Source organism: Tinamus guttatus, unplaced genomic scaffold (genome assembly GCF_059628265.1).
Source record: "Tinamus guttatus ecotype Peru unplaced genomic scaffold, ASM5962826v1 Tinamus_guttatus_pri_ptg000439l, whole genome shotgun sequence".
Taxonomy (NCBI): Eukaryota; Metazoa; Chordata; class Aves; order Tinamiformes; family Tinamidae; genus Tinamus; species Tinamus guttatus.
The window spans coordinates 124461-139157 of NW_028288973.1; the positions used below are offsets into that span (position 1 = coordinate 124461).

A 14697-nucleotide genomic window follows, 5' to 3' on the forward strand; every position below is an offset into this window, starting at 1 on the left:
CCACCACAGACCTTAATGCTTTTTGCTCTGACAGAAAGACACCTTACGTGGACCAGATCAGGGCAACATGGACACCAAAATTAAAAAAAAAAGGGGGTGGGGATAAAAGAAAAAAAAAAAAAAACACACTGCTAATACATCTCTACCACACCCCCCCACACAGCCAAAGCAAGCACCAAAAGAGAGAGAAAATGAAGCTCAAAACAGTCCCTTCCATGCTCTCTTCCTTGGAAGACAAGGAAGCAAACAGTGTGCATGGCCACACTGCCCAGTACGCTATGGAAAAGGACACAGGTCCCAGGGCTAGGGATGAACCTTCAAATTCTGATTCCCTTGAAGGAAATAGTTGCACACATGCCAAGGAAATAGGCCCATCCTAAGAAGACTTAGGATGCAGAAGTGTCAGATATGTTGAAAACACTGAAATGATCATCCCCTTTAGCAGGTTTATCGCCCGTGGAGATCTCTGCTGGCCTGGTCACTGAGGGCCAGGCAAGCTCTGCGGGGGCTTGCAGCACAAGTAGTTAGTACCTTGTTTCTTTGCTGGAGGAAACCCTGCAAATAAACACGCCCTGACCTCTGAGCCCTGCTATGGTCCACAGACAGCATTGAGGTCAGTGCAAAGTTCATCCACTTGTTCAGTAAGTGCCACTGTAACATTTTGGTATTTATATAACCTGCAATGTGAGCAGCAACCGAGATGCAAGTGCGGGTCTCAGGCAGGAGCCCCTCTCGTCACTCTTTCATCTCATTAGCCCTTACAAGCTTTCGGCTGTTAAGTAACGTTGCCTTGGAGAGTGATGCCAGTTGCTGGATTATTTCTTAGACAGGCGTCTCTTTGGGGGATCATGGCCTTTCTGTTCCTTTTCCTCATACTGAACATTTAATAAGTAACACCTACTACCACCTGCTACTGTTGTTCATTCACTGATCATCTCACTTCTCAAGTCATCACTGCAGTAATGACTGCATTCACTTTCAGGGGAAGCTGTGTTTAAAATATGCCATGGCAGTTTTTCTCTCAGAATTGCAAGGATCTTGTAACACTGGGGACAAACAGTAACTCCAATGCTGCAGTTGTGAGCCACTTGCCTCGGTTCTAAAATTACACTCTTACATCCTTTACACATCTCTAGTACTGTATAAGTAGGACAGAATAATGCAAAATATTATGTAAAACAGTGTTAATGCAACTTCTGGTTAAGATTTAACGGAGCTGGTTTCCCCTTGCTGTCACTAACATGAATCATGTTTCATTCTACTGTAGGCAGTGACATGACATTAGGTGAAATGTGTGTGAAAGAGGCAAATGCAGCCCCAAATACACAAATACCAAGAAATCTAAGGTTATGGTTGTAAATTGGCCTGCCCACACACACACAGTGTAATTTGCATTAGTGTATATGACATTATCTTTTACCCCCATAATACATTGTCATTATTGCTCACATTTCCATGGTATCCATTGCTTGATAGGTCTCCTGGGACAGATTTTGCAAAATAGCTCAGCTCCCATTTAGGCATCAGAATAAGTGGCTGGGCCTTCGGGATCGCTGTGTATACTGAGAGCTGAGCTTGTTTGAGAAGGCAGCAGAATTGCCACGATGGGAGCTGCCAGATTCTGAGCATTTTTAAAATTCTGACTGTGCAGGTTCCCTAGAGAGGAAAGAAATAAAGATTCCAGCGAAGGTCTCTTTATGACTGTTTTTTTTTTTTTTTTCTGGGCTTGCTTTACTTCCAGTAACACAAACTCAGAAATGCTGTTGCTAACTCTTGTGATTTCTATCAGGAGTCTTGGGATGCGTGGCATAAACCTCCAGGCGTGAAATCTTGCTATGACTTGACAATCTTAGATCACAGTAAAAAACAGAAAAAGTTTCTATTCCTCACTACTATGGGGAAACAAAAGTTGCACAGGATCTGAATTACAGGTCTTGCCGTCTGAAATCCACAAGAAAAATAAAAAAGAATTGAGATTTTTTTTCACCTTTTCTTCAAATCACATGATTTTAAACCCAACAGACGATTTACAAGAAAGATTTGTGACTTTCGAATAATGAGTTCTAACAACACTGAAATTGAGCAGACACATTCTGAGAGCGAAAGATGAACTTCTCCACTGATCTATGACCTCCCAAAAGGGCCAAAGCAATATGTGATTGAAAACAAGACACTGCCATTCCTATACTTCCTGTGCTTTAGTGTTACCGAGATTTCTGCCATGACTCTGCACTCATACAGGGATATACTTTTTTATTTTCCCAAATTTACTTTGATTATCCATTTAAAGACATGGCACTTGCACTTGTTTTGGGTTTGAGCACATCCTCACGGTCTCTCTCCAGTGCCTACACGCACATGTGGGACTGCCCCACTGCCAGGGCAGGAATGTCCTTGCAGGTCTTACCCACCACCTGCTGCTGCTTGGGCTCCTCTCCTTTGAACCCAGCTCTTTCCCTGCACCTCTCCCTCTCGCTCCTCACCCCACTGTGTTTGCTCTCCTGCTCTTTTCCTGTATCCTGAACATGCCTGTCTGATCGAGGACTCGACTGTACCACGTGCCATGCTGCTTGGGGATGGCAGGTAGAGGGAAGTGCTGCTCAGCACTGCATTTCCACCTCCAAGGAAAGTTGCCCTCTAATGACATGATCTGGGCACAAATCACAGCTCTGTTCAGTGCTTTGGCTCCACTGGGCTAGAAGATTGGGATGGGAAGGCAGGATACACACTGAGGTTGAGCCCATCAGTGCTTGGTTTCATCCTTTCACTGCTCGCCTGCCTGGATCAGACCCTATGCAAAGCTGGCAGCTTCATTTTCAAATGCATTTGAGTGACATGTGGCCTGATTAGGGAATGAAACAGGCTTTTTGACCCCTTAACTTATACATATGGATGCTCTGAGAGAACATCAGTCTTGTCCCTGCACCATCCTGCCCGTGGCAGTGGCTGGGTATGGATAAGCACGTAGGTGTGTGCGTACATTCGCACAGTGAACAGAGTCTGTGTATAGCAGTGAGACATGTTTGCATGCAGTACTTTGTAAATATTTAAGAAGAACAGAGGGCAGGTAAGTTTAAATATTTGAAAAATACAATAACATCTGAGTTTAAATTTTCTTTTTTCACACACACACAAAAAAAGGACTTCCCAAATGATCAACTGGAACTGCAGATTTTCTAAAAGTGAATCAACTATTTTGGATAAGAACAAGCAAGTGAACACTTCCTTTCAGAAAGATAGAAGCAAAGACCTTCAGAGGGGTTCTTTAGACAAGAAATTCCATAATCCCTTTGCATTCCCAACTTCTTGGGCAGGACTGTACCTGTCACATGCTCTTGTCTTCTTTGTCTGATTTAAATGCTTTAAAGGAGGGTCTTTTACAGCCTAATATATTTCAGTCAGAAGCTAATTTCACACACGCTCATCAGTGAAATTAGTTCCTCAAAAACAGATTTAGAGAAGTAAATGTCACGACTTTTGCCCTGTGCCATGTGTGAGGTTTGTAGCCACATCACTGTCTTATGCACTGAAATGGCATCGACCACTGGTAGCTAGCTGTGGAATACAGATTTAAGGCAAGCATAAAAATACAAAACAAATTCTGCTTTTCCCATTCCAGGGTTCAGCTGCTTCAGATTATTTTTATATTGCTGCTTTGGTCTAGTGGGCTGAATGCACTGCTAAGTATTAGGAGATATCAGTTGTATTCTTGATTCTGGTGGTGACTCACTGTGTCTCACTCACCCTGTTAGAAACATGAAGATGATTAAACTAACAAGCTTTGGTTTGTGTTTCTGAGATCTGTAGAAGAAAAAGACAGAAATCTGTTTTTTGTTGTTGCTGTTGTTTTCTGACCAAAGGCACTACTATAATAATAATTATTAATAATACAAGAAAAACTGGGCTAATCCAAGATTTTCATCACAATATTTTTACCAGTCAAAAATGATATTTCATTGAAACGGAAAAACGTCGACTTAGATACTGTCATAGATGCTGAAACTTCATTTATGAAAAAATAAGGATTATAAGAGGGGAAAGCATTCTGATAAAGTAGAAATGATCTGTTTCAACCTTTATAGAAAGGGAGGGTGATTTTTTTCATTCTAAAGCATCTTTATGCTTTATGACAAAATATAGAAAACATATCAAAAAGTTAAACAAAACTGCTTTAATTATATAGGATCAAGCTGCATTAAAAATGGGAGATGTTCATTCTTGTTCTGACAGAGAATAAAACAAATTTAGAAAGAAAAGAAATCCCCGCAAATCTGAAATTCCATTTCCTGCACAGCTAGAAATTATTTCTGAAGTCTATACATCCACATACATATTACTGCATTTATACACCAAATATTAGTAAGTGTATACACTTGCTATTCAATAAAGTTGCTATGCAACACTCCACAACAGACTCCTTCACTTCCGTACAGTGTGCTCAGCTGAAGTAATCTGCTTCCAAATAATGAATCGGTTACCAAATTGTAAGTGGAAACTGGAAGGCATCAAGCACAATGCAAAGACTCTTCTTTGCATGAGACCAATGCAACGAGAAAGAGTAAATTGAAGAAACGTTTTCTGCTCCAATGTCAAAAATCTAATAATGTGAGAAAGAAATTCAAACTACCAGAAATGACTGCAGACTCTCCGTTAAAAAAGCAGGAAAAAATAAAACATTAGTCCTCCATCCCTGCCCTAAACCTTGTGTATTGCCATGAGAAGAACTGATGAAAAAGCTGACAGAAATAACAACATTTCACCTAGCAACCTGCCACACAATTGTGAAAGGACAATAACTACAAACGGATGCAGAATTTCATTGCAAGCCCAGGGCACAGACATGCCCAGAGCAGAGAGTAGCTACCTTTGACAGAGATCTGAAGGGAATTTTCCCTCTTTACACTTGTTTGGCAACTCACTTGGTTTGTCACACCAACCCAGTACTATGCAAGTCACATGGCAGTAGTACCAGAACAGTCTACAATTTTCTTTCATGCGTTTCCAAACAAAACCCCGAAGGGCAGCGCTCCTGAGGCTATAGTCAGGAATGCAAGAGACAAGCAAGAATACTAATGCAGAGGTAATAAATATTACAAAAATAGGGCTCCTCCTTTTTTCTCTAGTACACTTTAAAAATTGCACGTGAATACAGGAATGATGAAACAGGTCAGAGGCTCAGGCTACTTCATTTAGAAGCGCTATCTGAAATTGCCAATAGAAAATGCTTCTGAGACTTGCAAGAAATGCAATTAAGTGCTGCTAACAGGGAGCTCTAACCCTGAAACATCGAGGTTTGAAACCTAGTGTCTCCGTGTATCCTCTGATCCCTTTAGACAATACTGTTTTATTTACTGTTACTTTATTTACTAGGCCTCTTGGTTTGGGGCTGAACGGACTTCCCATAGCAGAGTCCCACAATCTAGGAGCACTTTGCTCAGTGGATTTTACATTCACCACAATTTGGATTTACTGTTCTTTTCTCCTTCTGTCATGACTCAGGTAGAAAAGTCTATGCAGCCTTTGCTCTCCACATAGTGATTAATGCACATATAAATAATGTTTGTCAACTCCTTGAGATATATTATTTCGAAGTCTTACAGGTCTCATGGTAAGGAAGAGCTTTCAGTAACATATTAGCAATGAATACAGGTAAGCAGAATTTAGACATATCCAATTTGGGCATTTAGCATTCAGCTTGCTCTCCTGTCCTGAATATAAAATAAGTGAGTTTGTTCTTTCTTTCCCCCCATTTATCTAATAGGTGATTTTTTTTCCCTCTGCACTGTTTCCTCAGAGTCATTCTAAATAACCTCCATCCTAATTTCCTGGTGTTACTTCTTTTTTGCCTACCAAATTTCTCTACAAATTTCTGCCTCTAGTATGTGCACCTTTCAAACCCTTGTGGATTATTGGACTATTATAACCTAGCCAGCCAGACTTCACTTTTTTTAATAGTCTTCCCATACAACAATCATGCAGCTTCCTAATCGTGTTGTTTACTCTGCTGATAATAAACTGCCGTTATCCGAGTGCACTAGTGTAGATAATGGTCTTGTAAACCACATTCACTGCCATCCTGAATCACGGTTGCCATTTTATGCAAACCCCAAGGCTGCTATACTAAATTGCAAACTCTTTCCTGCTTTTTGCTCTCGTTCACCTTATTAACCAGGGATTATTCAGAATCTGTAACTGGCCTGTAGATTTTTGAGGAACTCAGCTCCCAGAAATGTCTTGATTTTTGGAAAAATGCATTCTACCTCGTTAAATCCTTCTGTAAAATTGGTCCTCATCCACATGCCAGAGTGAAAGCATTTGAAATGGCTAGTAGTAAATGCTGGGCCATCTTGTCCCTTGTCAGTGGAGTTTGTTGCATGATCCGTCCCCTCCACTGAATATCTTGGTTTAGGATTAGCACCTCTGTCCCTCACCAGATATCCCAGACTTCGACCAATGCCTTTATTTCCCTCTACCTCCTGTTGTGTTATTCCCCTCTCTCTTTGCTAGCACCTGCAACTCCTCCATTTCGGTATCATCTGCAAATCTCAATAGACTTTGCTCTTGCTTCAGTTAAATAATGAAGAACTTAGAAAGACATTAAAAAAAGATTTGCGGCCAAAGGTCCTATTAATTGTGTTTGCTGTACCCCACTAAGCACCTTCCTTCAACGCAGCACATTCCCATTTATCATGAGTCTTTGTTTACAGCTTCTTAGCCAGATTCCAACCCACAAGTCAGTGCTTCCTCTCCCAGGGAATCTGATTTTTTTCCCCCATTAATAACAGGACACCTCTCTACCAAAAAGTTCTCTGCCTACAACCACAGATGTACGAAGCAAGAAAGACAGGCAAAGGTTTAACCACAGAGTAGAAATTAAAACAGCATCTGTTTCATACAGATGGAGTTTTATATTGGCAAAAGGACAGCTTCATGGGCAAGGGCAATCAGGTGAAATTCAATAGGTTTTGCTATGCAGAGGTGAAGGTTGGTGATTGAAAGCTTCCTGGGAGCCTGAGCATCTACAGAGAAACTCTCTAGCAGGGCAATGCTCATCTCACTTACACCACTCCTCCCCAAGGGTAATTTCTGTGAATAGTGAAGTGACTCCTACTGTTCCCAGCTATAAATAAGAATGAAACAAGGGCTTGACTTTTTTGTCAGTCAGGCTTCACTCCTGACTGCTGGTGTCCAGTAATTAACATGTCTTTGGCAGATGTTTGCAGGAGTAATTTGGATATCACTCAAGATATTCCCGCTCATCACAAAGGCTAAGTCTGTAATGATAATAGAGGTCAACTTTGGAGTGGACTTTGAGCACAGACTCAAGGGAGACCTTATGAAGCGGAGAGGAAAGCGGGTTGTGTAACTTTCTGCCACGGCTGCATGCCCCAGCCCTTTCCCCTCCCCTTGCCCAGCTCCCATCCCAGAAGAACTGTTCTTCCCATATGCAGCTGGTTGGACACTTTTCAAAAGTGGCAAGCTGACTGTGCATGGGCTCAGGGACATCCCCCTCATCTCACAGAGAGCTTTCAGACAAGGTGGCCCCCAGTCATGGCTGTGTGTCCACAGCAAAGCCCATGGCTTGCTTCCAGCTGCCTTCCTCCACAGGGGCAGAGAGAAGGGGCAGAGAGCAAGTCATGATCGGGGGCAGTTGTTCTGCCAATAGCCAAAAGGCAAAAAGCCATCCCAGGCTGCTGTGTTTATTACCTCCACAACAGACCTGCTAGAGGGCTGGATACACAGCCAGCCCCAAACCAGCTGTTTCTCTGCCTGGCCCCTTCCTGCCACACTGGGCACACATGACTATGCCTCAACACCCTGTTCATACCTTCAGCATCCTCTACCCCTGGATACTGCCCAGAGAGACAAAAATACATCCAGGAAGAGGGACAAGACCCAGAAGGGCTTTGCCCTGCGTGGCACCATGGATCCTACAATCTGCCTCCATAGTATGTTCAAGAAATGGGCGGTATCATGCAAGTGACTTTGGTGCAACAAAAAGCATATGGTGTAGACTGGGAGGCTGACTGTGCAAACCTTTTCAGAAAAGGGAACATCGGAGCTTAAGAGAAGGATTAGGAGAGCTCTAACAAGGTCTTAGCCACTGCAGACAGTCTGATTAGGGAGATTATGAGGAAGAGCAGAGAGACTTCCTGCTGTTCTGGGAGAAAGAAAAACTTACAAAAGAAACACTGAAAGTCTTACAAGACTGCATGTGGTGGTGGCCGTCTTTGAACGGGGAATAGCCAGAAACATCAGACTGACACTGCAGACCAAGTTCACTGCTCTTGCAGCTATCCAGACATCAACAGCATGCAACTTGCCCACCGGTCCAATTCCATCTGCCTAGTTACAAACACCACGAAGCCTGAGCCATCCCTATTGATATTTCCTGCAGTTGAATAACAACAGCGAAGCTTGTTTACTTGCTCTAGGGTCACAGGACTAGCAGTACAGACTTGTGAAAGACAAGAGGCAGCTGAAGGGAAGAAGAGGAAAGAAAAGAAGTTCAGTACTGGTAAAGCTGCAAAGCTCAGTAGAGAGCCGGTCTTGCTCCCACCCCCTGGCAAAGGAGGAAGTGAAGGCTGTGGAAGTGCAAGGTGGCCGACCCTGTGGCCACCAGTACAGAACAAATGGGGGTAGAAAATAGCCCCAACCCCCCAGCATGACCCAGACACTGTGTGAGAGAGAAGCATAACTTACTGGGTACACGGTTGATAGCTTTCAGGGGTCTCAGGACACGGACAGTACGAATTGCAGACAAGTTGATATTCTGGAGATCCAAGGAATACTCCACCATACTGCAGAAGGAAGGAGATAAAGAGTTTAAAGCAATCCAAAATCTGACTTGAGATAGATGGTCTGCAGCACAGGACTGCAGCCCAGCAGGATGGTCCTTGTGCTGTAGGTGTACCCACAGCGCAGGATGAGATCCCTGAAGGTGGCTTAGGTTAACCTGTTTTATTTCGTGTAGAAATAAATTGTTTGCTTAAATCAGTAACTTCTTCAGCTGCCTCAGCTAGATGGGAAAGCTTCTCCCATAACTGTGAATCACTCCTTTTGGACACCAACCTAAAGGGGGAAATATATATTTTTTTCTTTTTTAACCCAACAGCATGCTCCCCAAATAACCTTTAGATGCAAGTAGCTATGAGTAATGAAATTGCAGAGAGGCAGGCGCAGGTAAAGTAGTGACCTGCCACAGTATCCCTTTGTCCAATGCTCTCCTCACTCAGTGAGGCAAACATTCAAGAATTTTGCCTACCTCATGGAAAGCTTTGGGAGAAGCTGGATTATAACTGTTTATCCTGGCCAGTAACTTCCACCTGAGTGTCTCACATTTTGCACACTACAGTGAACACAGATCCACAACATGTCAAGGAAGACATGGTGTGTTGCCATCAGCTCCCCTTGGTGGGAACCTGATGGGCAGAAGGGATCAAAAGGATGACAAAGTTGTCAGATGCAACAGCAGCAGAGTCAGAAACAGACACTGTCTCTCTTGAATCTTTTCCCAGGTATGAATAACAGAGCTACTGAAAGCTCTCTTGGCCTTTCATGGTGTGCAAGAGACGGAGGGGTCAGGCGACACAGCCTTGTACTACTGCACCCTTTCCCAAACCAAAAGCAATACACATAGAAAGATCTGCAAGTCAATAGTCTAACAGTCTAATCCTTCTGCCCAGGCACCACTGAAGGGAAAATGGGAGGACCTAAGCGAGATGTTGAGTGGGAAACAGGAGCAGGGCCAGTCCATAAGCAATGTCGGGAATAGGACTTGAGTGGAACTCAGCTTACATGGATGTGGCTCTGTGTCTGGGGCTGTCCGTTCCCCTTCTCTCACAAGCACTGACCTTCCTGTCTAATCTAACACAAAATTGCTTTCTCCCAGTCTTTCCACATACTCCAACTCCTATACCTTTTACAGACACTGCACCAATGGACTGATCTTTGTTCTGATGGCCCTCTTCATTCAAAAGGACAATGAAGAGTGTCTAGTTACCTGTCAACACCTTTTGCAAAAGGGACTTGTCAGACTGATAGATTTTCAAACACAATAGCGTAAACCTGTCGAAGTGTTGTGATTATTCTCTCATGCTCTCTTTCTTTCTCTCTCTCATTCCTTTCACTCTGTTCTTTCATACACTTTTAGGGTAATTGCATGAAATAATTCTTTCCCTGAAATGCAGTGGCAGTCATTTACCTCCCTGGAACTGTCAGTTCTACATACACTGAATGCAGACAGAGCGAGAGAGAGAGGAGGGATTTCATGCAGATAATCAAAATATTCATATTGGGAAAAAAAAAAAGATGCAACTGAAAAAAAAAAGCGAAACGTAGTAACAATACATATATAACCTATAGAAAGTATTCGTGATAAACAGGGGCTTGGGATTTGATCAGCTGCAATAGGAAAGTGACTATAAAAGAAGGAGGAACATGCAGTGCTGCACAACACACAGGCACAACTAAAGGGCATCACAAAGGACATGAGTGCACGGTGCAGGGAGCACTGGGCCTTTGCACGAGCACTCATCAGCCTCACTGCAGAAGCACAAAGCAAGACTACCTCATCAGAGTGATATTGCTCCAGAATTTGGTTTTGCGGGAAGGTTTGACTTACGCTCATACACAAACACTGTTTCCAGGAGTTGAGCTAACACCTTTTCACAGCAAAGAGGCAGAGGCATGGCTCAAGGAGTCTTTACCCTGCAGTTCATTATAGGGGGATGTATATGCAGGTGTATCTCATTTCAGAAAGTGGTCTTTGCTCAACAACAAGTGACCAAATGGAAGGTCCTGAAGAACACCATGACCCTCACAGCAATTAAGCGCATTGGAGCAGCAAAGGGCTAGCATCAAGATGAAATCTGTCTTCCATTAAACATGGTCCTGTAAAAGTTGTTTAAAGATAGAACCTGCATTTACCAGCCTTTTCCTTTCTCATCCTCTTGTGGCTACAACCATGTAGTCCTTATTAAAGCGGGATAATCCTTAACCAGGTACATGCTGCTGCTCTCTACTAGAAGGAATGAGCTTGTCATCTATGTGCCACAGTCTCTGTGTTACTAGAAAAGTAACAGTGTTCTCAGCAGCAAGTGCTGATGCTTTTGGAGCAAGGCAATCAGAATGGTACCGTAGCTGCAACTATGTAATTCCAAGCAGACGGAAAGTCAGCATCCTGGAGCCCTTCGGGGCTGTGGATTTGCCATGATATATTCCAGTTCAGCTAGAAAACCCTCAGAACAGTCAATGGCACTGCCAGTGAAAACAGCAGGCTGTTCCCAAGGATGGGTCAGGAAAGGGCAACTGCTAAATTTTTCAGAGAGTAACTTCTAACAAAAATGAGCTCAGCCTTAGCAGGCCCCAGGGCTTTGGCTCATTTAACATGCCCATTCTGCCTATGTTTCTCCCTAAGACCTCATGGTCTTGGCTGTAGTAGCAGGGACATATCCAAGATACTTAAAACCCTTCAGCTTAATTATGCTTGTTGAAGTCATATGTATAATATCCAGAACAACTCCAAAACAATTCCACTGCAATTTTGTGTTAAGGCCTCTCATCCTTACCTGTTCATTCCTAGGATAGTTCTGATGCTTTTCTTTGCACAAGGGTAGTATATCCATATGAAAATAAGCTGGTAGTGACAAGGATAACACGAAACTCTAGCAATTGTAAACAATGAAAAAAAATATGTATATGCAGAACAGATTAATCCAAATATTGCCTCCTTGCCCTAACAAAAATGAGATCCCTCAGGGACTTGGCTGTAGTCCAGAATGATTACTCCTTGTTAAATCTCACGACCTTTACAGTCTCCTAGTCCTTGTTCCACAGTGGCTCACTGCAGTGAGTAACGGTGTCCTCCATATTCTGATCTAGCTTCTCTAATACTTCCCTCTTTCTTGACTGCTTTATATATTTTTGTTTATGAAGACCTTTAAGCCCCAGAGGTAGTCAGACACAGCTTAAAATGTGGAAAAAACCCAAAAACGCAGTGTTGAATGCGAGTTGTCCTTTCCCCTCATCTTGACAAGGTATTGGGGGGTGCACCTTTCCCTATGGAGATGGCAGCTCGTGTCTGGTACTGCTGAAGTATTATGTGGCCTCTGTTTTGGGTGGGTGAGTGCAGGGACAGGTTAGGAAACTGGAACTACACTAAATCAGAGAGAAACTCCTGATCTGTGAAGGAATTTGAGCACTGAGCTGTCAAGATAATTGAATTTATTCAGTAATTCTTCTTCCCTCGGTAGTGATTTTCTTTTGCAAAACTTTCTGTGAGAAACTTTTGGAGGAAAGAAGATAGACACATCAGCCATCCCTGCTCAAGGCTGACATATGGTGGGAACGCTGTCACAGTGGGAAATGGGGCAGAACCATCGGCTGCGTGGCAGGATTCATCCTTGAGGATGGGCAGGAGCAGGGGTGGCTAGCAGGGGATATCTCAGTGAAGATGGAAAGGAACTAAAGCCCTGTTCGGAGGCCATGTGTATCCCACCCTAGGCCGAGGATGGCTTCCAGCCCACAGAGGGGCCCACAAAACTCATCAGGGACAGCAGTAATTGGCAGGGCCTGGTGCAGATTGAGGCTCTGAACCCCAGGGAAGGGGACAGCCATTGCAAGCAGCAAAGGGGGCAGCAGAGAGTGAAAAGAGGGAAGAGGTGGTGCGAGGAGACACACAGGCTTTGCCCTGTGTGCTTTATTCGTCAAAACCAGCAAGGCCCTCGCTCCACAGACCCACCCTGCAAAGTAGTTGGCTCTCCTGCTCTCCTCTCGGACTCTGCCTCTCTTCACACCTTCAAGACCTATCTCCCCTTCCCTACTGCATCTCTCTCTCAACCCCTCTTGCCTCATGCCTGTTTGCAGCACTTCCACCTCTCCTTTAAATTCTTCCGGCTCTGCACTTCTCCCTTTGCACTTGCCTTTCCCTCTCCTTCCTTTGCTTACCCTCATTTCCTACAGTGTCATTCCCAGTTTTTTCTTTCCTCTTCCATTTCCTCTTTATTCCTTTTGTCCCTTCCCCTACCAGTCTCCTTCCTTCTCCTCCTCCTTTCTCTGCTCCGTCAGTAAGCATTACCCTCTGCCCTGGCAAGCCCGCCCAGCTGAACACACAAGAGACCTTGAGTTTAGCAGAGGAGAGGCCTTGCTACCATGCAGAACAAATGCCTGCAATCTGTTAGCACATTAACCCTGTTGAGGAGGCACCAAGAGCTCCTCCATCCAGTGCCAAACCACTGGAGCAGAGAGCGAGCAGAGAGCAGCAAGGGGCGACACACACTGCGAGCACGAGCCCACGCCGTTTGCAAGCTCGGAACGACGGCTCTATCAGCTGCCTCTTGGCACTGCTTTTGCTCCTTTGTGCCCATGAGCTGATGAGCGGGCTCTTGGCACTGCCCACTTCTCCAGTGGCCGTGATGCTCATTGCCCAACAGCAGCAGAAGTGCTGGGCCAAGCTGGCCATGTGCCAGGTGAGGAGAAGCAGGCTTGACAACAGCAGCCGCGAGATGGCCGTCTTTTTGATTTTTCTCTCCTCTGCAAGTGACTCACACCATTTCTAAAACACACGCAGAATGGGTACAAGAGACACATAAAAATAAGCACGAAATAGCTACCTGATGAAGACACAGAAAGAAGATAAAGTAGTAAGAGCTAAGGCTATTTAAAACAGATGCAGCAAGAATAAGAAAGTCATGCAAGGACTCAACTTTATCATGCCATATGCACAACACAAGATATATACTTGTACAGTGCTTGACTAACAGCTTCCCCACAATTACATTCAATGACATCCATGATTAAAATGGTTCAAACATTACCATTTTCCTCTCTCTATCTACATCTTCTCATACCTTTATTAAATAATTATCAACTTTCCTAATTTTCATCCCTGAACTATTTGCTGAAAATTAGCTCCCCAAAATTAATATTTAAAACGTATTCTGTACACATCCATGAAAAATACTGAGGCAGTATTTTTCTTATGACACAAAGCCAATATGTTTTTGTTAAATTCAAAAGCTGTCTAGTTCGCCTTCCCTGATAGGAGTTTTCAATTGAAATCTAATTAACTGCAGTCTAATCAATTCATATTTCTTTGTCAAATACATTTGGTCCTGGCAGTGAAGCCAAAAACTTCATGATTGTGACTTCCTAGCTTGCAGTGCATCTCAGTACGAAGTGGAGCTTTTTTCCTGCTTAGGGATTTTTGGAATGACTGAGGCAGAAGTCTTGTTGCTCTCTACCCTTAATTCCTTATTTCCTGGCTATGTCAGGAATATAAACCTGGTGTGTATTCATACTATAACTAGATGTGATTTAGCAAACATTTGCTGTATACAAGAGTATGCCTATTTGTCCTTATTCTCCAATCTGGCTAACAAATTCAATGTGCTGAGGTTTTATCTCTTCGGAAGACCTAGAGCATAAAGGTCACAGGGAAAACATAACGCACTAAGACTGCCAGTTCTTCCTGTCTGAGGACTTCAGTGACAGAAGTCTGATCTAGTTTCACTTACCCTTGTGCCCCTAGAATACAAGCCCACGTGGAGGTCGGTGTGGGGTTTCAGTTCTCCGAAATCCCATCTGCAGCTTGTGGGGTGAACAGATGATGATTTACCCGTGAATATTCTCACCTCTGTAGTACACATGAGGATCACTAGGGTAAGAACTAACTGCCTTTGGACACCACACCCTGGC

The 14697-nt window shown here is 43.6% G+C and overlaps 1 protein-coding gene across 2 annotated transcripts in view; it reads right to left on the reverse strand.

Moving 5' to 3' along the window:
- The window catches only part of CACNA1I (calcium voltage-gated channel subunit alpha1 I), an 86739-nt gene that overhangs the window by 59510 nt on the left and 12532 nt on the right, over positions 1 to 14697 (reverse strand). For both annotated transcript variants that reach the window (XM_088531891.1, XM_088531892.1), the window contains exon 3: positions 8704 to 8801. In XM_088531891.1, coding sequence (XP_088388017.1) covers positions 8704 to 8801 — 98 coding nt within the window. The remainder of the gene's footprint in view (positions 1 to 8703; positions 8802 to 14697) is intronic.